The sequence below is a fragment of the Marmota flaviventris genome, chromosome 4 (genome assembly GCF_047511675.1).
Source record: "Marmota flaviventris isolate mMarFla1 chromosome 4, mMarFla1.hap1, whole genome shotgun sequence".
NCBI classification, from domain to species: Eukaryota; Metazoa; Chordata; class Mammalia; order Rodentia; family Sciuridae; genus Marmota; species Marmota flaviventris.
Window position 1 is genome coordinate 139,259,586 of NC_092501.1, and position 26,040 is coordinate 139,285,625.

Below are 26,040 nucleotides of genomic sequence, written 5' to 3' on the forward strand. Positions count from 1 at the left end.
ACACAGTAATATTTAGAAGAGAAACAGATGTATTTAATCTATACTCAATTTTATTTCTTGAATTAAAGAAAAATCAATTTGTATAGGAAAATCCAAAATGAAGCCAGACCATTTTTAACAAATTTTTTGACTATATATCAATTAATCAACTAAAGCAATCTCATAATTTTAAGAACCATGCAACTTCTTTTAAACATTAAATATTTGGCTCAGATGTAAGAATTAGAATGACAATATTTTCCTATAAATATACTTTCAGCTAGTCAAGATGGTGCATGCTTGTAATCTCAGAGACTCAGGAGGCTGAGAAAGGAGAATCACAAGTTCGAGGCCAGCCTCAGCAACTTAGCAAGACCCTGTCTCAAAATAAAAAAAGGTCTGGAGATGTGACTCAGTGATTAAATATCTCTATGTTCAATTCCAGTACAAAAAAAAAAAAAACCTTTCAAAATATATCTGTTGTAAATGTACATGTGATGGGTGTATAATTTTTTTCCCAGAGAAATGTTATATAAATCCTACTCCATGTTTGAAAAAAAAGTTTTCTCCAAAGTATTTTTTCTTAAATATAGGACATTCACGAATGTCACATTAAACCCCTGTTATTTTATATCACATGACTCCAAACTTATCCCAAAATTATTCCTATCCAGTTAAACATCACAATTTTTATGTTTCCAATAATAGCAAAGCAAACTGTATCTGTAAATACTTATGTCACTATAAAAATTTAAATCTCTTTGGTTGATATGCCATGTAAATCTCTTAATTTTGTTCCCACCCCCACAGTTTTAATAATTTTTTGGAGAAAATGGTATGATGTATATGTACAAGTGTAGACTTTTCCCTTGGTTTAGATTTTGCTAATTTTATCATTCTGATGTCTATTAACAGGTTCCTAATCTTAAGACATAGCTAATTATATCTAGAAATATAATCATATTAGGATTCAATTTTATTTTCAGCAAGACTACTTCAAAGACAGTGTTGTGTTCTCCATCGGAAAGCATATGATATTTTGTTGACTATCACTAATGGATGGTGTTCAAAGTCTAGATACATTCGTTCATAAGGAAATGCAAAATGATTTTCTTTTTTAAAAAAACATTAAGTGTCAATATCATTAAAGTGAAGTCATGATTTTCTAGTCAATATCTTTACATGGCTTAGTTCTGTAAAATCAAAAGACTACCAAATTTTGTATCACCCAATACCATAAGAAATAAAATTCAGCATTTATATAAAGAAGAAAAAAGCCTTCAAAATCAGCACCAAATTGCTCATAACTTTTTTTTTTTTAAACTCTATAAAGTACCACCTCCCTCTCTAGTACAGAAAGTACTAAACTAAAATCTAGCCTATGGATCCATATAAAGTTTCCAAGTTTCCTAAGTGTTTTGAGTTCAACTATTCAATCCTATATACCTTACTAATACTTTTTTTCAATTACACATGCAGCTCATTATCATTACAAATAAATACAATGAAATATCTTCTAAGACAGCTACTAAAAATTGGTGTTGTTTCATTTATTTCTGTTATTGTTGTTTTTGTGGTGTTCTTCTTGTGTTTTGTGCTGGAAATCAAACCCAGACCTTAGACAAGTTGTCTACCACTGAGCTACACCCCAGCCCAAAAGTTGGTACTATTTAATTCTATGTAAGTTTGATGTCATTAATATTAAAAGGAAAAATTACAATGTAATAATAGGCGACATGTAAATAGGATTTCCCAACTGAAAACCTATAAAGTAAATTCTGCATAATACAAGCAATACATGACTATACATTAAAAATGTATTTTTCTTTCAGAAATTTAAATAAAATGAACTTGGAGTTGCATAATTTAAAATGATAGAATACTGTGCCCTGCTGTCCAAGAACTTTCCACTGCATTTAAAGTTTGAAAAAAAAAAAAAACCTCTAGGGAAAAAAAAAAACAGGTGACAATGGGCTAATATTTATTATCTTAACTTCCTCATTAAAATTATTATTGATGGGCGGGGGTTGTGGCTCAGTGGTAGAGTGCTTGCCTAGCATGCGTGAGGCACTAGATTAGATCCCCAGCACCACATAAAAATAAACATAAACAAAATAAAGGTACAAAAAAATTTTTTTTAATTATTATTGAACTATGTAAACACTAAGAAATCAGATTCGTAATTTAGAGCTCAACAGGCACTTATAAAGGCTTATATCCTCATTTAACAAATTTAGAAAAATGAAACCAAAAGATTATTTAAAATCATTGACAGTTCTGTCATTATAATGGAAAAGACCTTATGATACCAGTACAAACATTTGAATACAAAAATAGAATCAGAACTTTTAAATCCTGTTAGTGTATGACTTAACTGCATAATGTGTTGTCAGAATAATTTAAGAGAATAAAAATTATCCTTTAGTCTCAAGGTTAAATTATGGTTTCAGCCATAGCATTTGTAGTGCTCTTATATTTTCAAAGTCAGGAATCTCTTTGTGAAAAGGTAATGAAATGAATCTCTCCCAAAGGAAAGTAACATCCAAAAACACACTCAAAATCTTGCAACCAATTTCAGGTATTATGTGGCTCAATAAAGGCATAAAAGGAAAGCTAGGTCATCATTAAAAAATACAGAAAGATAGAAAGAGAAACGTACATAAGTCATTTATTTATCAATTTTGTTAATATCCTTATATTTTGAATTATCTCCAAATAATCTGATTAAATACAACTTTTTGTGGAGGGGTTTCATCTCCCTGAAGTATTTTCAGAACTCTTAAATTATATATTTTAATTTTATAGTTGTAATACTATGTGAGATAGCTTTTAAAATATATCATCATAGAATGAAAAGATAAAGGGAAATTTTAAAATACCAAACATTATCAACATTGAAAATTTCAAATGATTGTACTGGTATCATTTCGTCTTTTCCATTATATATTTTAATGATTTCAGAGGACACAACTTAAATGTAAATGCTATTTTAAAAAAGCAATCTAAGTAGATATAAACGTATATTACTTTTTTCCAAGGAAACCAAAATCATATACCTGCCCAAGTAGCACTGCCAAAGTGGTTTGTTTTGAGACGCCAATTCTGAATCCTTTGCCCCAAACATTTTTGCTAGTAGTTTAACAACTTGGAGTCGTTCCTCATTATCATTGCTCTACAACAAAACATAACCAATTTTAAAATCATAAAGCAGATATTCAGAACATGACTTATCCCATGGTTTCCCTTATCCCATGGTTTCCCTTATCTTTCTATTCACAGAAACAGAAAAACTTTTATGAACTCCAAATGAAAAACTTGCATAAAAAATGCCCACTGCACTTTTTATAAAATTATACTCATCATAAATGTGCTAATCTTCTCAAATTACATTAAGGTAGTACACCCTACATAAAAACACAGTCTTAAAAGTATGATAATGTTAGAGGGCCCCTCCTACATCTAAGGTTTACTTCCATTCAGTAACCTACTAAAAAGAGTCTTCAAAGATTGTCGTTTTTAAGAATGGACACCTGAGGAGGCCAGGCCTATAGTAAACAGTGAACTCTGTATGACTGTAATTCTTAGCTCTTTGTAGAAATAAGTATGTGTTGAAGTCTCCCAATAGGAGAGCCAGTTAAGCTACATAGAGCAGATTCCTAAATGAAGTTCTGCAGCATAATGATGAAGCTTTGCATATGTGAAAATTAAAATTTCTGGTGTATATTCTATAATGCAGACACCCTGGGGATAAAAATTCAACTTCATTGTTGATTTTGGTACCACCCAACAAATGAATGGTTAAATGAACAAGTAAATCACAATAGTAGACTTGAACATAGAGTGTGGCAATCAGGTCTATCAAATAGCACTAATACTCAAGTTGTTATGGATAACACATTACAAAATTTTTTTAAACCAATGCCTTACTCATCCTAGTGTTCGAGAGCCTCCACAATATGATCTAACTCATCTCTTTATTCTGCAAAATAAGTACTTATCAGTGCTGGCTATACATTAGAACCATCTCTAAAGATTGCAAACAAACCTGATGCCTAGTCTTTACTTTCAGAAATTCTGATTCAACTGGTCTGATTTAATACCTGGAAATCTACTTCATTAAGGTTCTGCGAGCAAAGCATCCAGGAGTGATTTACATTTACTTTATGCTACCTTTCAACTATAATTCTTTTGTGTTCCAGAAATTCACCCAGCACCTTCCTACCTCTATATGCTTCTGCATGCTGTCTCCTTTGCTTCAATTGTATGCTGTTTGTATCTCTTATGACACTTAAAATATCTGGACTCTTATTAGATATGGATTTTTTTTTCCTCTTCCTCCCATACTAGATGTTAAGTTGGCTGAAAGCAGGGATGATAATTTCCTTATTTTTATATTTTTCATAGTGTGTAGGAAAATGCACATAGCACTTATTTTATTTTTACTATAGAAAATCAGATAAACCAACAAATAATCAGAAGTTTGACTGCCTTGCCTAACTAAAATTGCTAACCACATTAAAAAGGGGACAAGGGACCAATCAACCAAATGTCTCACTTGAGAAAAATATACTCCAGACTAAAACAAGAATAATTATTCATGGGTTATTTATGGTATTCACACTATCAATGTGAACTGTTTTATTTTGGTTTTAGAAACAAATCAAATTTTTTAGAAATAAGAAATTTACATAGAAATCATTTAGGAATTTTTCTGGGTGATACACTGGGATCCATGAAAGTTTAATCATTATAATCGGCTTTATTTAATTTTATTGTAATGATCAGGGAAAAAGGGGGGAGGGTGTCCTCCAATTCTGCAAATGAAACAGCATAATTTAATGTCAAAGTAATGACTTGCTACCAAAGATTTCACAGGACTCTGTGAAAACCAAACAAACTTTCAACAATAACAAGATAATATGAATAAGAGAAAACATTTACCATTATATGGATAATGAACTAAATAAACAACTTATGGCCCAATCAAGAAATCTGTACTCTATAAAATGCATTCTTTGAAAACAATGCTCAAATGTATAGCTATGATCTCAAAGGCAAGCCAAAACTGGAATCAATCTGGAAAGAACCATCCTGCTAATCATTCAGCAACCAGCTACAATCTGCTAGATACCATGCCAGGCATTGGAGATACACAAACACACAAATAAATAATGGTAATACACTCCTAGTTCTGTTACATTCAATTAAAATTACTTTTAAGAATTAAATAGCCATATATAATACTCTTTGCTAACTTGGGTGACAGAACCACATTATTTTTATAACAGTTACCTTTAATTTAAACTCAAGCTGGGGTAAAACAGAGAGCAGCAAATGACTGTCAATATTGTAGAGCTCCAAAATTAAGTCAAACACATGTTCTGACAAATCACTGATAGATGTTTTCCCAAGCATCAGAACCTGATTAAAAAACTTTTGAAGAGGAAAAAAAAAATTGCCATTAGTAGAAATGCCAAAGATAAAATGAATTTGCCAAAGTCTTATTATTCATTAAATTCATTATTATTTTAAGCAAAGTCAAACTAGGCATATCAAAACATTTTTAACAGTGGACAGGAAAACCATTAAAGGCTATGTGAAAAAATAAAACATGGAATTCACCTTGTACACAGTAAAACAGATTTGTATTGACTCATCAATTAATATGTATCAGTAAACCCTCTACCTTTCAAATACATCTTGTTCCCCATTGTGATAATTTATTGTGTCTGTGACAGTTTCGTTTTAAGTGTCAACGTGGTAGGATTAAGGGATACCTGCATAGCTGGTAAAGCATTGGATGTGTCTTCAAAGTGTTTCCAGAAAAGACTAAATCCATGGACTCCTCCAGTGGGGAAGATTGCCCTCGATGTGGGCGGGTACTATCCAATTGACTGGGATCCAGACACAACAAAAGGACAGTGGAAAGGCGAATTCATAGTTTTCTCTCCTGGAGCTGGGACCTCTATTACTGCCCTTGGACATCAGAACTCCAGGTTCTCCAGACTTTCTGACTACAAGACCTGCACCAGCAAATTCCCCCTCTCCCACTGGGTTCTCTAGCTTTTTGCCTTGGACTGAGATAAACCATCAGCTTCTCTAGTTATACAGCTTTCGGACAGCCTTTGACAGACTCCATAATAGCTTGAACTAATTCCCCTAGTAAATTTCCTCTCACACATATATACATACACCTATCCTACTGACTATTTCTCTGAAGAACCCTAATAAGAATGTCATCACCTCACTGGATAAATTCCTTAGGGGAAGGAGTTCACATCTTGTTCACCTTAGAGTACAGAAAACAACAGCATCTAAAAGAGTCTTCTTATGCTTTTATAAGTAGAAGCCAATATGTTTCATATATATAGCTTTATATTTTTAATGCAAAGCAAATTTTTAATCATTTTTGTCTTCTTTTACATTCTGATAAACAATGTATACATATGTACAAAGTTTACAACCTTAATTAAAATCCAATTAAAAGCACATATAAACACAGTCAACAAGCTCTAAATAGTTTCTGCACTCGATCATTCATCATATAACTACCAAAGTGGATAAGAATATATAACACAATAACCAAATTCCTTGTTATCTAAAATCTTCCAAAACTTTAAAAAGTTAAAGATAAACCCATAGATTCTTAAGTGTCCTTGTCTTGTCAGAGGAGTATTTATGGATTCTTTACATCTCACAAGATGCCCTGATCTCACTGTGACAATTAATACACAACCTGGCTTAATTAGGTTTTTGTTTTCTATATAGAAAGTAGAGTCAAGTATTTCACATTTCTATATTTTATCCACTTACTCCTTTCACTCTTCGATTGGTTTTAAGTGAAGTATTCAGGTCTATGAACCAATACAGATTACCTTGCCAAGAAAGGGACAAAAGAACAAATCTAATTTAGGGCGGGGGGGGGGGGGAATGTTAAAAATAACATATTTGCCCTTCCTATTTATCAATTTTGTGAAAACGGAACTTCATGACATTAAAAGGTTAAATTCTCACTGACACTAAAAATAAAGTGGCTCTTTTTTTGCTTCTATTCACAAATTTTCTCCTGTTTAAAAAAAAAAAAAGAGTAAACTAAAAATCCCTCAATCTACTTTTTCTTAATAAAGAACAATAATCCATTCCAATCTGACCACCATGGTAATTAAACCATTATCATCTTCTATCAGTCTGGGAAAAAAACTTACTTTACAAAATAAAGACAAAATCATTCTCTGCTTTTATTTCTTACAAATTCCACCAAAACATTCACTGAACACCTATAGTTTGCAAAAACGCAGTGATCAAGTTGATCTTCTCCATTTTATAACGAGTCTAGCACCATGCCTGACACTGAGTGGGTATCCAATACATATTTGATAAATGAATAAATAAATAATATAATATGTATTCTGGGGCTGGGGTTGTGACTCAGTGGTAGAGTGCTCACCTAGCATATGCGAAGCCTTGGGTTCAATCCTCAGCGCCACATAAAAATAAATAAATAAAGATATTGTGTTCAACTACAACTAAAAAATAAACATTTAAAAAAATATGTATTCTGATATGAGTAAAAGACACGAAGCCCTACGTAAGGGCTTAAATGTTGAGTAAAGGCAGATATAGATATAAACGAAACATCTTCTTCCAAAAAAAAATCCATTAGTCTTTCATTTGCAAACAAGAAATTAATTTACATATTACAAATCATATTTCTTAATAGCACTGCCTCCTAATGAAAGAAGGCACAAGTCAGTAATAAATCCTACCTTAGATTTACATGGCTAATTTTAGTTAATAAAGTACTTTCACATTAAATAACAATATTATTTACTACAATCCCAAGCATTATTAGCCCCAATTTACAGATGCAAAAACCAAGACATGGATTAAGAGATTTTATCAAATTTTATCTCTTTTAACAAGGATATAGGAGACAGTGATATTAAGAAATTTAATTTGTAGCACGTAAATGTACAAAGTAATTTTATGCTGAATCCTAAAACATTAAGTTAAAAGGTATGGTGAAAAATAGTTAATATTGCTAAGAAGTAATCTGTGTAGGTAATCTCTGAGTTGTCAATAAGTACTTTTTCTTTTTTATGTTTTAGTTTCGTTTCCTAGGTTGCCACATTAAAACTAATTCTATTATAAAAAATATTCTGCTAGGCACAGAGGTGCACACCTGTAGTCCAACCTACTCCAGAGGCTAAGTTAGAAAGATCACTTGAGCCCAAAACTTTCGAATAGCCTGGGCTATATATTGAGATCCCATCTCAAAAGAAAAACAAACAACTAAACTACAATAATCTCTTAAGTTTTGTTTTGTTTTGTTTGGATTGAATCCAGAGGTACTTAATCACTAAGTCTCATCCCCAGCCCCTCTTTATTTTTCCTTTTGAGAAAAGGTCTCAATAAGTTGCTCAGGGCCTTGCCAAGTTACTGTTTTTGAACTTGCGATCCTCCTGACTCAGCCTCTGGAGCCACTGGGATTTTAGGCATGTGCCACCACACAGCTTCTTAAGTATTTATATATGTAAGAATCACTCTGTATAAAGAATATACCTGAAAATGTCAATACTTGCAAGAGTGAAAACAAGTGAGAAAAAGAGATAAGTGGGGTTATACCTGACTCCGTGTCTTACTCTTTATTTGCTAATTCTGTACTGGAAAGATAAATGAGCAATGGCTATTTCATCTCTGAGCCCAAAAAGGTAGAGACTGATTTCTAACATGTACTAATTTTGTCTTGAATTTAATTGTCTTGTGAGAAAGAAATGTAACAGGAAGAGAAAAGCAATTCTCAATAACTTCTTTACTGACAGTCAAATAAGTCAAGGAACAAGAAAACAGGGAAACATGCAAAATTAATGGATGAAGTACTACAAATAAGTATATAACTGAAAGTGTGGTAGGGCAACTTTACTAGTCCCCTTTGCCCCAGCTTCTGATAAAGAGCACAACAAGAAACTGGGGGTGAGGAGGGTGTCAGGGAGCCTCTATATTTCTATAGGTGAGAACAGTGGGAAATTAAGGGAAGGTATAAGTGATAAGGCAATGTTTTTACACTAATTTATCTGGGATTATTCCAAGTATTACCTTGAGGCTTTCTTCTTTCTTTAACTTTCATTATCAATATTTTCAAATATACCCCAAAATCGAGAGTATAGTAAAATGAACCTAATCATGCAGCTCCACTACCATTTTACATAATTTTCTTTCTTCAATTACTCCAATGAAATATTTATAATCCCCAATCCTAGAAGAAATAACAACATGGGATCGTGTTCTTTCCTTATTTTTGTGCCAGAAAAAAAGCACTAAAATAAGATTAAGTATTCAAAAAAAATCTGGCTTGACAATATCAATTTAAATAAATGACCACCAGGAGGAGCTCACCTAGTGTGCTCTCTAACTGGGCCACAGAAATAGTATTGAGAGGCACTTTGAAACAAGGGAAAGTCAAGGGGTAATTAATTACAATACTTAAATCTGGATCAACACATTACAAGTGCCATTAAGTCAATAATGAAAAACTGAATTCTACCATTTTAACTCAAGCAATAACCAAGATTCACAAAATTGTACAAAGCTGTACTTGGAGATCCCTGCCAATCTTGGAGCTATAAAGACAAACTACAGAATTTTATTGTACAGCTTTAGAAAGTTAACTCTTCAAAGCAATATTCTTACAAACTAAACTTATTTTTCGAAATCATCATATGGTTGTTTAAGGCAACAAGCCAGAAACAATAGAAATCTACCATTTGTTTTATAAATTATTTTACTTTCTACAGTATATCTTTTAGTGATATCTTTCATATCCTATCTACATATTTTTTTGTATACTACAAGAAATATTTCTTTTCTTCTAAGTTTAGGAGAATTTAAGTATTTAAACTAAAGGCTTCTTTGCTTGCTTTTTTCAAGATGACAGATTTGTGTCCTGGACTTATTTACATACAGGTGATTGAAAGGGAAAAGCAGATAGAAGGACAGAACTGTTAATTCCAGGAACCACCACTGACTCTGTTTTCTAGACTTGTGTTCTATAGGACACTCTATTAACATATAATACAATATGAATGGTGCTACCTGGAGTGGTACAACTCAACAACAGTGGAGAGAAAATAAAACCTAACAGAAGCTTTATCAATGAACCTAAATGGCTAAAAATATTTCTTCTAAAATCAATACAAGATTATCAATTATAAGTAAATAGAGTTTGGGTGATAATGGAAGTGCTCATTTCATTACAATTTTCCCTCTTTCTCAGAAAACGCAGCTTTAAATGGAATCTCTCCCAGTGATAGAAATAGATAAACAACTTTCACCAAATTGTTGCCAGTCATAGCTTGCCATCAATTTCTAGATCTTGACATTTTAATTCACATCTTCTTGCTTTACAAATCAATTTAATCTCCAAAAAGCAATAAGCAATTTCTCTAAATAATGAAAAGTTCCCTAGGTTTTATGTAATTACATTTAACTCTATTTCTAAGATTAGAAACAGTGTATCTTGCTACCCAAAATAAAAGCTGTTTTAGTTCCTAAACAATCTGAAAGAAGCACATGAACAAACAAGAAAGTGAACCTTCCAGAAAATATTAACCAAGAATAATATTAAGAAAGAAGAAGGAAAATACACTACTTAATAGTTAAAACACAAAATTTACAAAGTATACACTACTTGCTGAAATTTTGCTTCTAACAATATTTAAAACTTTGGAGTAATCCTTTGACAATGAATCACAACTAAAACTTACATTGGTAATATATGGTTCAATAGCTTGAGCTGTCCTCTTCAGTAAAGCTTTTGCCAAATCATACGCTTGCTTGTTTAAATTCTGAAAAACATGAATATAATATATTACATCTCTAACTATGTTTTGTTCTGTTTTGTTGCAATATTGGCAATTGAACTTAGGGCTTTGCACATGCTAGAAATACATTCTAATAATGAGCTACAAACCCTATATTTCTAAACTATGAAAAGCAAAATATTACCTATATTCAAAGGACTATGAGAAAACTATCTTTTGAAGGAAGAAAATTAAACCACTTTCTTTTCTTAGGATGATCTGGCCTACTAGATCATAAGCTCCCTTTCAAGCAAGAATAAGTATATTCTCTTCATATATTATTCACAACAGAATGCAAAACACATAGAAATGTTCAATAAATGTTTATAGAAGAAGAAATAATTATTTTAAATCTAGTCTCAAATTCAAATCAGGCAAGTACAAATACAGGCTATTACTTGCCAGGTCCACAACAAGCAAAACACAATTCAGAAGATAAACTGTTTTCCAGAGTAGGCAGCAATAGGGGAAGGATTATGGCTTTTTAGACAGCTGAGAGAATGAAGACTTAATCAAAGCACATCTCAGCACACAGATTAAGTCCATAGATACAATAAGAAACACAATGAAGAGTAAAGCAAAAAGAAAAAAAAAAAATGTGCAAGAAAAAGTATCTTAAAATATGTTTCCCAGAGACTTCAATGATGATAGTAAAACAAAGATCTACAATGGAGTTACTACTTGGGATTAAGCACATTCCAGAGAACAGAAATAGAGAATATCCTTAAATTCATTCATTCATTGTTGTTGTTGTTGCCATTTTTTGTTTTTGGTACTGAGAAGTGAACCCAGGGGTATTTTACCACTGAGGTACATCCCCAGAACATTATATATATATATATATATATATATATATATATATATATATATATATATATATATATATATATATTTTTTTTAAAGTTATTGATGGTCCTTTATTTATTTATATGCAATACTAAGAATTAAACGCAGTGCTTCACACATGCTAAGCAAGCACTCTACCACTGAGCCACAACCCCAGCCCCCAGCACATTTTTATTTTGAGAAAAGGTCTTGCTAGCCTCAAACTTAAGAACCTCCTGCCTCAGCTTTCCATAAACACATACCACCACAACAGGCTTAAATTCACATTTTTAAAAATTTATTTTTAGTTGTAATTGGACACAATATCTTTATTTTACTTTGCTGAGGATCAAACCCAGGGCTTCACACACGTTAGGTGAGTGCTCTACCACTGAGTCACAACCCCAGCCCCCTAAATTCACATTTTTTTAAAAAAATTTTTAGTTGTAAATGGACATAATGACTTTATTTATTTATTTTTATGTGGTGCTAAGGAATGGAGCCCAGTGCCGCACACATGCTAGGCAAGCGTTTTACCACTGAGCCCCAGCCCCAGCCCTAAATTCACATTCTATACTCATGTACTTTTTTTATTTACCTGCCTTGATTCTTACACCATATTATTTCATTCATTCACAAGACTCGTTGAGCAAATGGAAATAATTTTCTAGAAGTTCTCGGCAATTTTTCAATTGGCCTATTTTGTTTTGTTCTTTCTGCAGAACAAACCTTTGTTTTAGGGCATATTTGTCTTTTCACAATGCTTATGGTGTCTTACAGCACATAAAAGCTTTCATCTTTCACATAAACAAATATTTCATATTTTATTATATGAAAATTACGCTCTCTAAACCTTTAAGAAATACATTCCAACCCTGAGGTATAAAGATTTTTTTAAATAAAATTTTAAGGATTTACTTTTCAGATTCAGAACTTATTCTACCTGTGATCTATTTTTATACATGGTATAAAATAAGAATTTAATTTTATTTTCCATATGTCCCTTTGTTCATTATTGCCTGCTTACAGTCAAAAAGGACATATGAAAAAGAAATCTTAACATCAAGTCCCTACTTTTTTCCTTCTTCAAAATTGTTTAGTTATTGTTTATCATTTGCCCCTCCATGTGAATTTTAGATTTCATGTGTCAAATTACATGCACTATTGATTGGATTATCAATTAGTATGCAGTACGCTGACATTATTATGATCCTCCATGTCTCATTCCAAAAACAACCTCTCAACATGTTAAGTCTTCTATGCACTGTTTCAGTCAACTATGATTTAACATAAAGATCGTGCATAATTTTTGTTAAATTTCTAAGTATATTATATGTCCTTGGTGAAAGCTACAAATTAAAACTTTTTAGAAGTTGTGCTAACAGATTTTCTAATATTGATCTTTTATTTAGCAATTTTACAGATTTTACAGAATTTTCTTATTTGATCTAGAAATTGAATCTGTATACTGTGTTTTCTACACAATCACATCATGTGTGAATAATTTTAGTTTTGTTTCATGTTTCTAATTCTTTTATATTGTTTTAATCCCACTAACTTAAGCTTTACTATAGTGCTGAGTAGCACTGGCATACTTGTCTGTCTTACATCAAAGCCACATTTTTAGAATTTCCTAACTTCAAAGAAAACGCTTCAATATTTCACTGTTAAGTACAGTACCATACATATCCTTATTAGTTTAAGAAAGTTCCTTTCTATTTCAAATTTTCTAAGAACCGTTGTCATAAATTCTACTAAATTTTACTAAACAATCTTTATCTCCCACAAGTCTTTCTCTTTGACCTGTTTCTCTAGACAATTAACTTAGTCTAAACATTTTCTAATGTTAACTTTCCTTCAATACCTAAAATAAAGCCAATTTAGTCATTATCATTATTGCTTTTACCATTCTGGAAGCTATATACTATTATTTTTTAAATATTTTTAGTTGTAGGTTGACAAAATACTTTTATTAATTTATTTTTATGAGGTGCTAAGGATCTAAACCTAGTGCCTCACACGTGCTAGGTAAGTGCTCTAACACTGAGCCACAATCCCAGCCCCTGTATACTATTATTTTATATTCAATTAATGTGACTACATTCGTAAGTTAAATTAGCAAATCTTCTTTCTGGATTGCTTCCTGCCTAGTTTTCTAGGAAGATCATAATTTGTTTATAAAGTGAGTTGTAAAGTTCTCTCTCTCTTCTATAATTCAAAAGCTATTGAATAGTACAACTATTTACCACCTCTACTACTGAAATACATCCCAGCCCTGAATATATTTTTATTACCAATTTTGGGTTTTCAGGGAATATCACTATGTTTTTGTTTCACTAATTTCTGCTCTTTAAACAAAATATACAAGAGGGAAAAAATAGTAATCTATTAATGTTTTTACAACTTCTTGAATTAGACGTTAAAATAGGTTTTAATATGTTAATATTTTAATTATCACTTCTAAATAATTGTCATTATGCTGTATTTTGTCAATTACTTATGCTTGTTATTAAGCTTGTTGTTTTGATTTTCAAATCCTCAACTATTAATTATGGTCTCTTGTACTATTTGACTAATAAACACTGGAAATCTGCATGTTCAAATTACCCATGAAAGTGTGAACTCTTTCTTTCTCTTTTATAACTCTCAATTTATATTTTGTATATTGTGAATCTGTATGCATACAAGTTTAGAACGATTCCTAAGAACTAAAACTTTTATTAATTATATAAAGTCATTCTTTATCCTGTAAAAACAACTGTGTGTACTAATAAGCAATCTCAGTTTTCTTTTGATTTATATTGTTTGACAATTCTTTTTCCAGCCTAAACTTTATATCCAATCTTTTCATGACTATATTTTGTTTGTTTGTTTGTTTGCCAGGGATTAAACTCAGGGGCAATCAACCACTGAGCCACATCCGAAGGCCTATTTTGTATTTTATTTAGAGACAGGGTCCCACTGAGTTGCTTAGCGCCTTGTTTTTTGCTGAGGCTGGTTTTGAACTCATGATCCTCCTGTCTCAGCCTCCTGAACAACCATGCCCAGCCACAACAATGTTTTAGCTGTTTCTCTTATTAACATCAACCAGGTAAACTATCCTCAACCTGTTTTATGTGGTAAATTTAAGCCATTTACATTTATTGTAATTCTTTATTTTATTTTCCTGCAATCCTTAAAATTTTAAGATGAACCTACTGCATTCAAAGTTCAAAGTTAATCAATAGCTCTAAATATTCCTGATACACCAGGATCATATTAAACCACTCAATCTTATGTTGTTATCTGTAACCCAGTGGTATAGAATCATTTTGTTAATATCCCGTTAATTATTATATCATTAGAGCATTTCTTACTCACAAATATTGATTATATTTCACTTCTAAATTCAATTTTCTTCATTCTACAGGACTCAAAATAGTTCTTTCAGGAAGGATCTATGTATGAGAAGACAGTAAAAATGTTTTCCAAAGATGCTAAAAGTAGTGTTGTATATCCTGTTTAAGTCAAAAAGTAGTGTTGTATATTCCACTTCAACACTACTTTTTGACTTAAACAGGATATACAACACTACTTTTATCTTAGCATCTTTGGAAAACATTTTTACTATCTTCTGGCTTCTATCCCTCAAGAATTCACTCTTCAGTATAACCTTCATTTCTTTTTTTTTTTTTTTTTTTAATTTATTTTTTAGTTGTAGTTGGACATGAAATCTTTAATTTCTTTTTATTTATCTATTTTTATGTGGTGCTGAGGATCAAACCCAGGGCCTCGCATGTGCTAGGCGAGTGCTCTACTGCTAAGCCACAATCCCAGCCCCCTTCATTTCTTTTTAATGGTTAAGCTTTTTCATTCTGTGTGCTTTCTAGACTTTCTGTTTTGGTGTTCCCCATTCTCTCCAGGATGTGCCTGGAGAGGTATTTATATTTATTTATTCTGTTCACAAAACTTTTACTACCTAACCTGTACTTTCATGTTTTTTATGATGGTTCATTTCTGAATCATTTTAAGGTAATTTCTATTTGAATATCACTTCCTCTCTTTTCTCTAATTGCTGTTCTCAAATCACTATTATATATACTGAACCTTATCTTTCATGTTTTCTCTATAGTTCTCTGTGTCTGTAAAATTTCCTCAAACTCACCTCCCAGTCTCTATCACTTATATAAAACCTAATCAAGATTCTGATTTCAATGACCATTGTTCATTTCCATTAAGTTTTTCTTCTAATCGTCTCCTAGTTTTTAACACTTTTTGAATGTCCTTAATTCATTTAAACATATTTTATCTTTAATCTACTTAATAATATTGATGATTTTTTTAAACTTTGTTAGAATGTTTTATTTAGTGCCATGAACATTCACTAAACTACAAAGAGTTAAAATTATGTAAAGGATGCAAAACAGAAACTGACTTGGAAAATTTCCAATGTAAGATAAACAGACTGAGCAGAGGATTGTATTTTAAGTAGTTGATGGGAAGATTCTAATTCCTATACTCACAGAAAAGGAGTAAGATCCTAAAATTCTAGGTTCTAGATGGGTCTCAACACTGTGAGCCAAGAAGAAAATGTATATGGAAGTACCTATATGTATATACTGCTATTTTATTTTAATAGTGCTCAGAATAGAATCAAGGGCCTTACACATGCTAGGCAAATAAATGCTCAATCACTGAGCTACACCCTCACCCCAGCAAGTGTCAGGGTACTTTCCGCAACAAAGCCTTTTTACATGACAGTACTGAGGGATAGCAGATAAAGGCCTGGGACTTTGCTTACCAGATGCTGAGTACAAAAAAACCAACCTGAATACTTGATTTGCATTTAAGAGACTCCACCCAGTTTTCACAGTTTCTTGAATTAAAAAGATAATAGATCTGGGCACCAAGTCCACAGAGGTGGTCAACATGCCTCAGAAGACCTAGTTTTAGCTCCCCAATTTCCTGTTTCATGGTAATCAAAGATAGAGGTATCACAACAGACAAAGGCAAGGCAGGCTGCAAGAGCTAAGAAAAGTGGGAAGAAACCAAGAAGTACAGGAGTGGCAAGATGGAGGAAGCTCAAGAGTCCACAGCACACCAGCATGTGTGATTTTCATGTAATAAACATATTATTAGAATTTTGGAGGTCCAACTGTACTACTATTTGTAGTGAATGCTTACTTTTTGCAATGATAAATTATTCTAAATTCTGAAATTTTGGATTATGAGTTAATTTTCACTAAAGCATTATTTGTATTAATGCTGTGCATCTGTAGACTATGGTATCTTGCCACTGAGGTCGCAAATTTGAACAGATGTTTATATTGGTAATTCTTGTACCGTTCTCCTGAAACCAGACCTCTTCTAAATCACAGAACACTATTTCCAATCGTTTACCAGACACTCCATCATTTTCAAAAAAAAACAAAGCACAAATATATGCACTGGAAAAAAAAAATACATACAAATACACATCTTGATTAACATTACTTAAGCAAGAAAGACTGTAATCAACATATCCCTTGTCTCCTAATAGTAGAGACTTCCCTTTTAATTCCATTTCTCCTGTGTACCTACATGTCTTTCACTTAAGGACATAACTGGTTCCATTTTCCAACACTGAGTGAGTAGCTATTAACTCACTCACTGAATACACCCTAAACAAATCTGAATTATCACAAATATTTTATTACAAGAACTAAATATATTATTTCTTCTTTTCATTTAATGTATGACTATTAAATGTAACATTTTATTACACATTAAATGATAAATATATACTAATATTTATCAATCAACAGATTCTCCGAAACTAAGCTTAAAGTAGGATAAACTGTATTTGGAATCTAAGCACAAATTCTGAATATTAATATTAAGGGAATTTACATACACTTCAGTACATACTGTAACTCACCTTATGGGCAGGCACCAGATTTACTAAAACTGTGTCCAAAAGCTCCTGAGACACTGTATCACCTTCACAAATAATAGAGCTCATGAGGTCTACCATGTGCATATGAACTTTCTGATTGTGTCCATTACTGAAATTCAAAACAGATATTTCATTTAAAATACAACTGAGATTAATAAGATTTAATCATAAGATGATATTGGTCAACAATTTACTTTATAAAAATGATAGCAAAAGAAAAAATAGTGTGTTTTTATTTAAAGCTTCTTTCTCTAAAATCTTATTTTTATCAATCTCACACCCAAAGTAATTAAATCAAATGTGATTTCAGTTTTGCCTTAAATTCAGAAAGTCAAGTTGTTTTGACATCCTAATAAATAATTTTAAGTGCACAAGAACCTCAAATAAACACATGCTTTCAGGAGTTAATATATAATTTAGAAATTCTAAATAATATAATCAAAAAAATTTGACTTCTAACCAATAAACCCTTATAATAAAATTAAGTAAGTTCCATACATTTGAAAACATCTACGAAAATAAATTAAAATGAAGTTACAACTCAGTCTTCTAATATTTATCCTAACAGTACATGCATATTCATGTGTAAATTTAAAAACAAACTTTAATTTTATGTTTTCTAAAATGTTATATACTTAGTAAAATACACTTACTTTATAACTGAAAATAATGTTCTGTATAGTTGGGTAAAAATTTCATTGCTATCTTCTAACTCAAAGCATATGTTATATGACTTGACCCAAGCAATGTTCTAAAAATAAGAAGTAAAAAAGATGAAAGGTAAATACTTTAATTGATAAAAATATTCAAGCACATAAAAAGGAGGTTAATTGAATACAACCTCAAAATAAAATATATTGCTTACCTCAAGTAAATAAAAATACCTATTGAATTGTGGGCTCTTTGTATCCTCTAACCCCTTCAACTGCCTTGTTATAAACATAAATATATCCTTTAAAAAAAAAGACAATATACAGTTTAGATTATGAATGCTAAATGAAAATACACATTAAACTACTAAAGCAAATTCAGCACTTATATGCACACATCATGATAAAATGTTAAAAAAAAAAAAGAAAACTCGGTCAAATTTCTTAAAGAACACTCTTATATGAAGAACACTATATATCTTATTATCCTTCATAGGAAAACACTGAATAAATTTACATAATCTTAAAACAGAGAAAGAAAATGTTCATCTTACTGCAAGTTAAACAAATAGGTCTGAAAATTAAGTCAACTAAAATTTATGTTACAGTTAGAATTTTTAAAAAGTTGCAATAACTGAGAGCTGATCAGGTTTGCTGGAACAGCACAATGTACAATAATCATGTAGCAAAAGCAGAGTACAGGAAACTTAAAATTCCAAAATAAAACTGCCAACTAACAAGATCCCACAAAGAAGCTTAGAAATTTTAAAGACTCTTAGAAGTCAATTTGTCAGGCTTCCCCCCCCCCACCATTTCTCCGTCTATTCTCATATCTTGCTTTTAATTTTGTACTACATTTCCCTTATACCTGGGTAAAGATAGATGTAATGACACTTTGAGTCAAGTTTTCACAAAAATGAGTTTCATGAGAAATGTAGATAATGTTTTGGAAGTTTGAAAAAAGGTTTAAAATTATGAAAGCTAATTATGCAAAGAAAGCATGTTATAAGTAAGAGAAAAAAATATTCCCTGAAGTAAAAAAATGAGCAAGCTTTTTATAAAGTGAAGAAATGTAATATGTAAACAATTGAGTAACTTTTCAAGAAAAGCACTATCAAAAGTACAACCTTCAAAAACAGTTGCTTTGAAAGTAATACTATATAAAATATGTTCTCCATGAATGAACCCTTCCTAAGTTGTCTGAAAGAGACTACATGCCATACTGACTTGATCTGGAGATGGAAAGATAACAGTCAACTTGTTCAAAACTTCTGCAATAATTACTGAACTAAACATGAAGTCAAGTATATAAAAAGAGTTTGCTGATGACAAAAACAAAGACAGTGGAAAGATAAAGATGGCCTAATTTTCAAATATATATAACATTACTGTAGACAAAGAAAAATATTAACTTGATGCTAACAGAAAGTGAAAACAACCCCATAATTATTTATAAAGTTCCCTTAAAAATCAATAATTTTAAAATACTAGCCTCAAAGAGAAAAAGTCATTTAGAATAAGACCTAAAGATTGATCAGAAAAGCAAGGTACTTAAAATTTTTCAGTTAGCAAGTAATCCTTAAAGTCCCAAATTTAATCTCAGTTCTTCAATATTGTTCTCCATAAATTGCCCTGTTATAAAAAGAGAAAAGACCTGTAGCTATCCTTTTACGAGGGCATTTCATTACCCAAAAGCCTTTGAGATAGGTCAATGATTACAAAACTGAGAAATCCACGACAGAGGTAAGTAGTATAGCAGCAGTCTTAAGTTATATTTCCTTTTTGTGACAATGCCCAAAAGACACCTGGTGAGAAAGAGCCACAGCCTACATCAAACAAATACATCACTCCTTAACCACTGAAATATACCCAAATTAGAGATCCACAATGAGAAACCAAGCTATACAACTGGGAGCACAACTACATGACCCACTCATGTTATCCACGTTAAGTTTCTGACTATTCTCAAATCTTACAATTTCAATTTTTAAATGACCAAAATATATCCTTCTCCCTTCCTCAGATCTTGAGGTTCTTTCACCAATCAAAATATAAAACAAGCATGCCAGAACCAGTTGGGCCTTCCATAATGGGATTTCAGCAGACTTGATCAAGTGAATGGGTTCCTCATTCCGATTACCTAGAAGCAAGTTCATCAATCCAAGAGCCATATCTGTTCTTCTTTTCCCCCACCACTGTAAACACAGTTCCTGACACATTACTTAACATCAACATTTACTAAATGAAATAACAAATTGTTGACCATTTCACAGTGTAGATTAATAATCTTCCTACGGACAGTAATTATCTAAGCCATAGTTTTCACAATTACTTTTAATGGTTATTGCTTTTTTAAAATTCTTTCTCACCTGTCTTACAATCATTTGGTATCTTTTATACAGCTCAGATTCAGGTTTATACTAGCTACTATCATTTAAATAATGACCATAGGTCTTCAATATAGATTTTCAAAAAGGGAAAGGAACGGCCCCAGAGATGATCTCAAAACAGAGATGATGACATAATATTAAAAATACAGTATTCGCTGTATTAAACCACTTACCCTGAAGATCAGAAATTGTTTTTCAAAACCAAATTTTAAAGAAAACAGAAACTTAACAGAAGAATGCTACAAATCATTCCCTCAAATTTCAAGAAAATATTTTAATTCCCATTTTTGTTAGAAAGATGAATCAAATTTTTATCCGTTCTTTAAATAGGTACTTGCCTTTAGTTTATCAGGGGATGTGTAAGGAGCTTCAGGAGCATAAATCCTGAAAATATCTGCAAGGCAACAGGCCACCAGTAAACGAACATCTTTATCAGGATGCTTAAGGAAAAAGTCTGAAGCAAGATGTAAAGCTAGATTTAGATAAAGCTCCTTTTCTTCTTCAGAGTCCTGGTCCATGTCCATGAAAGTTTTCACAACCATCTATGTGAACACAAAAATAATGAAATAGTGAAATGTTCCATGAAAAAATAATCTCTGAAATAAAGGTCATATTAATTGCAAAGGTTAACTCCAAATAAATATCCTTACATTCTTATATAGAAAGTATCTGAGAGAATAAGATCCTTCTAGAACTATAGGGTAAACAAATTTTCTTTAAATAGTAAATATTTTTCATTTACTCACTATTATCTGTGAACCAGATTTTAAAAGTTTAAAATTAAATTTATACAGTGGTCATTATTTTAAAAATTGCAATTCATTATTGAAAAACTATTCATTGAAATATCTCATTCCATATATACAACTGGACTAAAAGGAATATGTCCTTAAAAATAGTATCCTTTTTTAAATATTTCTGATACTTTCATTAGAAGAAAAAGTATATTTCTAGATTAAAAACCTACTATGACCAATTTCGCTTTCTACCTCAGCCACTAAACTACTCGGTGGTTTTATATATTCAGCCAACAAAGAATATATAAACAGTCTCAGGAAAGGATGTCAAAGGTGCATCCTTAAACTCTGAAAAGTTACCATGAAGTGACTACTATAGCATAAAAAAAATTTATTGTGTCATAATAAAAGAGAATATGATATGGATATTTCATTGACCCAATAGCATATATGTGTTGAGCAGAAGGAAGCTACAAGAAATGGATGCTTTTTTAAAAATTCACATAGAAGTGAGACAGAAATAAGAACGGTGAGGAACTACATAGTTTAAACATTGTGACTGTGAAGTGCTCTTTCACAATGATGGTCTCAGTCTACATTATATGTGTTCAAATGAGACTTAAGAAAATTGCCTATTTGTCAAGAACTCACATTTAAAAACACCAATGGCAAGGTGAGCATTTGGTATCCACTAGGTGGTGCTGCAAATACTAAGCTACACACAGGGATCCAACAGCAAGTATCAACGTCTACATTTTGGTCCTGTGCACTGCAAGGATATTACTTGCTCTAGAGTTAGATATCTGAGTAGTTCGATTTTGTACTGAATTCTCAGAGCAGCCATGGAAAAACAGGTTGTTCACAGAGCAACCCCTCAGTTCTATTATGCCAGAACCAACGATAGACCAATCCTTCTAATCTGGCAGTATAGTTTAAGTATATTATGTCCAGGGCTACTTTAATTTTTTGTTTGTTTGTTTCATTACTTTTAATGTTCATGCTTTTATGAGAACACACAAAGGGAAACCTATTTTTTTCTTTAGAATCTTTTCATAAGAGTGGAAGCTGAACTATATTTTGAATAAAATGTTACAGGAAAAACTAGAAGTATATAAATAATATCACCCTATACATTAACAAACATAATTGATAAGACTTACTCAGGTACATATAAAAAATATTATCATCCCACATAAAGTCCTTTTTTATATTTCTCTAAGAAGGAGGATGCGAAAAAATAGTGGAAAGTGTAAATTAGGAAAATGAATGATGAAAAAGTATTAACCAGATTACTGCTTAGCATAACTGCCTGTAAAATATTGAAACCATACTACCAAACACTAAATATGAGTAATATAGGAATCATTACACTAAGTTCAACAAAACTTGCTCAAAAGCCAGATAATGAGAATTTCTCACTACCTTCTGCAACTTAACTGGTATTATACTGCTCATTAATAACTCTTCTTAGTCCTCTAAATTAAAAAAGGTGTCTGAGAAAATAACAGCTCCAAAAGACACTAAATGCTAATCAGCTTGTACATGCAGGCACTGTCTACATTCAACATTAGTTTCTCAACAAACAATAGGGATATTTACCTAGCATTACTGGAATAAATACATCTGAGGAAATAAATATAATGGTTTCCCAAAAAATTCAATAGGTCAAGAGAATGTAAATACACAGAAAAATGAAACATATATAAAACTACATACAAGTTCAGAACCAGAAAAAAATACCCACATTTCAGCAAATTTACTCTCTATAAAAATAGCTTTTCTTTCAAAAATATGATAGGTGGTATTCTAATAATTTATGTATACATGTATAATACCCACTCCTCATATAAAATGGGGGGCATTTTTTTGCTAGATATTGAACTCAGGGACACTTTATCACTGAGCTAATGCCCCCCTTTTAAATTTATTTTGAGATGTAGTCTCACAAGGTTGCTTAGGACCTTGTCAAGTTGCTGAAACAGACCTCAAATTTATGATCCTCCTGCCTCAGCCTCCCCAATGGTTGGGATTATAGGCGTTCATCACCATACCCAACTAAAACATTATAGTATTAATATCCTTTTCTTCTTATAAAAAATACGCTACGTAGGAACACAAACCATTAAGAAATTTTTCATCACTGGCATTCAGGTAAATAACAAGACAACATGAAACATTATACAGGGTATAACATGTATCAAAACATTACATGGTACCCCACTAATATGTACAAATTTTACATATCAGGTTTTTTTTAAATGAAAACAATAATGTTTCAAGCAATATGCCTAGGTAGATAAAACCTAGAAGGAAAAAAATGCTTAAAAATAAAGACTATCTAAACTAACTGATAAATCAACTTAATGATTTCCCTGCCCACTATGCCATTTTAATCATCACAGGGACCATCAATGCCCTGAAGACAACAAGTGAAACACAATTCATATACACAGAAAGAGACCCTTGTCATTCAGTGACCACTTCATCTATGAAAGTTCTCCATCCATCTTGATTTGTTACCATTTGTCAGAAGCAAATGGAAAAGCTGTCAATCTCCAACCTACTCTCAAAATAACTGTAGAAAATTACAGCCCGAGTACTCAGTACGAAGGCTTAAAACTTCCCCAGATTTAACTGGTTGCTTTATAAAATAAATAACATAATAGGAAAACGAGATGACTTTGTACCAAAAAAAAATCATAATGAACTTATTCTTTAAACCTAAGCATGAGAAGCCCTAGTTTCATCTTACTAACTGCTCTCCCATCAGTGGTAGTCAAAGAATTCCTACTGTTCCTTATCTACTCTACTCCCTTAGATCCTTTCTCTGCCATTTGCTGCTTAAATTAGTTTAAAGTTGCCCTGAATATGCCCTACATGATTCCCACTAAAAAACCGACAATACATACATATCCAAAATAAGTACTTAATTTTACTCACCTTTAACCGTCTTACCATCTCCTCTTTAGATATTTTATCTGAGATTTCCTTGACACCAGGAGGATAAGTAATTTTTCCATCATTGGTCCTTGTCTTTGAATGAGCCATAATGGAAATATTTTTACCCCTAAAATAAGAAAATAATTAGATTCAAACAAATTTAAAAAAACAGGTACAAACAACATTTATAACAAACAAAAAAGGTAACTTGTCCTCAAAACAATTTAATTCCCTCCCAATTTATAGTAATTCATTCATCTAAAATAATTACCCTCCTGAACATTTCCCAAAATTATTTTTTGGAAAACAAGACAAATTTTTTTTCATTTCCATTAGTGGCAAACTTGTTACTTACACTAACCCCCTAATCACAGTGTGTGTGTGTGTGTGTGTGTGTGTGTGTGTATGCATGTGTGTGTGTAAAAAATTACAAAATAAGCAGTTTTTTACGGTACCAAAATTTCTCAAACCAAAAATCTAAGAAAAAAACCCAGAGAAATAAAGGGAGCATTGAAGCATTATATCCATTTATGCTCTAAGAGTATTTGTCAATCCTTATAAAAATAGGATTCAGCTTCGGTGATATCATGGGGCAAGAGTCAGAGTAAATCTGTACCTGTCAAGGCAGAGGAGTCAAATATGAAACTCCCCTGACATAATGTATATACTACCCCATTCTGAAAAAGATACATCTGCAAAAGAGAGAGTAAACCAGAAATCACTCTGTGTCCTTTTCTCCCAATCTCACCCGAAAGAACATCAGAAAAGGGCTGCTTTGGTGCTAAGCACAACAAGGTAATAACATATTCAGGGCAAGAATAATAAGTGAGTTTTAGCCATGGGCCTACACATTTGCTGAGCTTGACATGACCTTTGTGTCCCTGAGGACCTTAAAACATAAACTTAGTGATCCCCAACTGGCAGTACTCCTAAGTACCTAACGTAAGTAAATCCAAGTCCTGCTTAAACTTGGCACCTTCATCCTAAGCAAAGAAATCCCAATGTGACATTGTGAAGATAAAGAACAGTATCAAGAGCTGGGGATGTGGCTCAAGCGGTAGCGTGCTCGCCTGGCATGCGTGCGGCCCAGTTTCGATCGTCAGCACCACATACAAACAAAGATGTTGTGTCCGCCGAAAACTAAAAAATAAATATTAAAATTCATTCTTTCTCTCTCTCAAAAAAAAAAAAAAAAGAACAGTATCAAGTCAAAAATAATCAAGCGACTAACAAAATAAAACTTGAGCAAGAACCAGCAGAAATAATAGACACCAAGAACAGATCCAGAATTCTTGATATAAATCCACAGATGATAATACTACTAATAATTTTTTTTAAAATAACAAACAATTGTAAAAATATGTGCAGGGAAAATATAAAGAATAAGCAAGAAATTTTGAATAAAAACAGAAAAATGACAAACATTGAAATTAAATACTCAGCGGGTAAGTTCATTAGGAGAGAGTAAAAACCATTAGAATCAGTGAACTGCAAGAGAGGTCAGAAGAAACTAGAACATAAAGAAGGAAGGTCTAACTGCAACGTGTTTCACACTAATATCTGGAGAAGGAGAAGGAGATACAGTCCAAATATCTATACAGAAAATACTTTATCTGAGAAAAGTAGGATGTTACAAATACCCCACAGCATAAATCATCCTTATTAACATTCCACTGAAAGCTATTATTTTGAAAGCTTTTACTTGTGATAAGGAACTATACAAGCATCCCTACTAGCATAATTTTT

The 26,040-nt window shown here is 31.8% G+C and overlaps 1 protein-coding gene across 8 annotated transcripts in view; it reads right to left on the bottom strand.

Annotated features, from left to right (window-relative positions):
• The window catches only part of Pds5b (PDS5 cohesin associated factor B), a 197,850-nt gene that overhangs the window by 97,234 nt on the left and 74,576 nt on the right, over positions 1-26,040 (bottom strand). For 7 of the 8 annotated variants that reach the window (XM_071611551.1, XM_071611550.1, XM_071611549.1 and 4 more), the window contains exons 2-9: positions 24,295-24,421; positions 20,956-21,159; positions 18,443-18,529; positions 18,231-18,328; positions 17,560-17,686; positions 10,743-10,823; positions 5,272-5,412; positions 3,036-3,151 (exon numbers count right to left, since the gene is read on the bottom strand). In XM_071611551.1, the coding sequence (XP_071467652.1) occupies positions 3,036-3,151; positions 5,272-5,412; positions 10,743-10,823; positions 17,560-17,686; positions 18,231-18,328; positions 18,443-18,529; positions 20,956-21,159; positions 24,295-24,402 (962 nt within the window). In that variant the 5' untranslated portion in view covers positions 24,403-24,421. Of the gene's footprint in view, positions 1-3,035; positions 3,152-4,201; positions 4,265-5,271; positions 5,413-10,742; positions 10,824-17,559; positions 17,687-18,230; positions 18,329-18,442; positions 18,530-20,955; positions 21,160-24,294; positions 24,422-26,040 lie in introns of those variants that run through there. The other variant, XM_071611554.1, reaches the window with a different exon arrangement.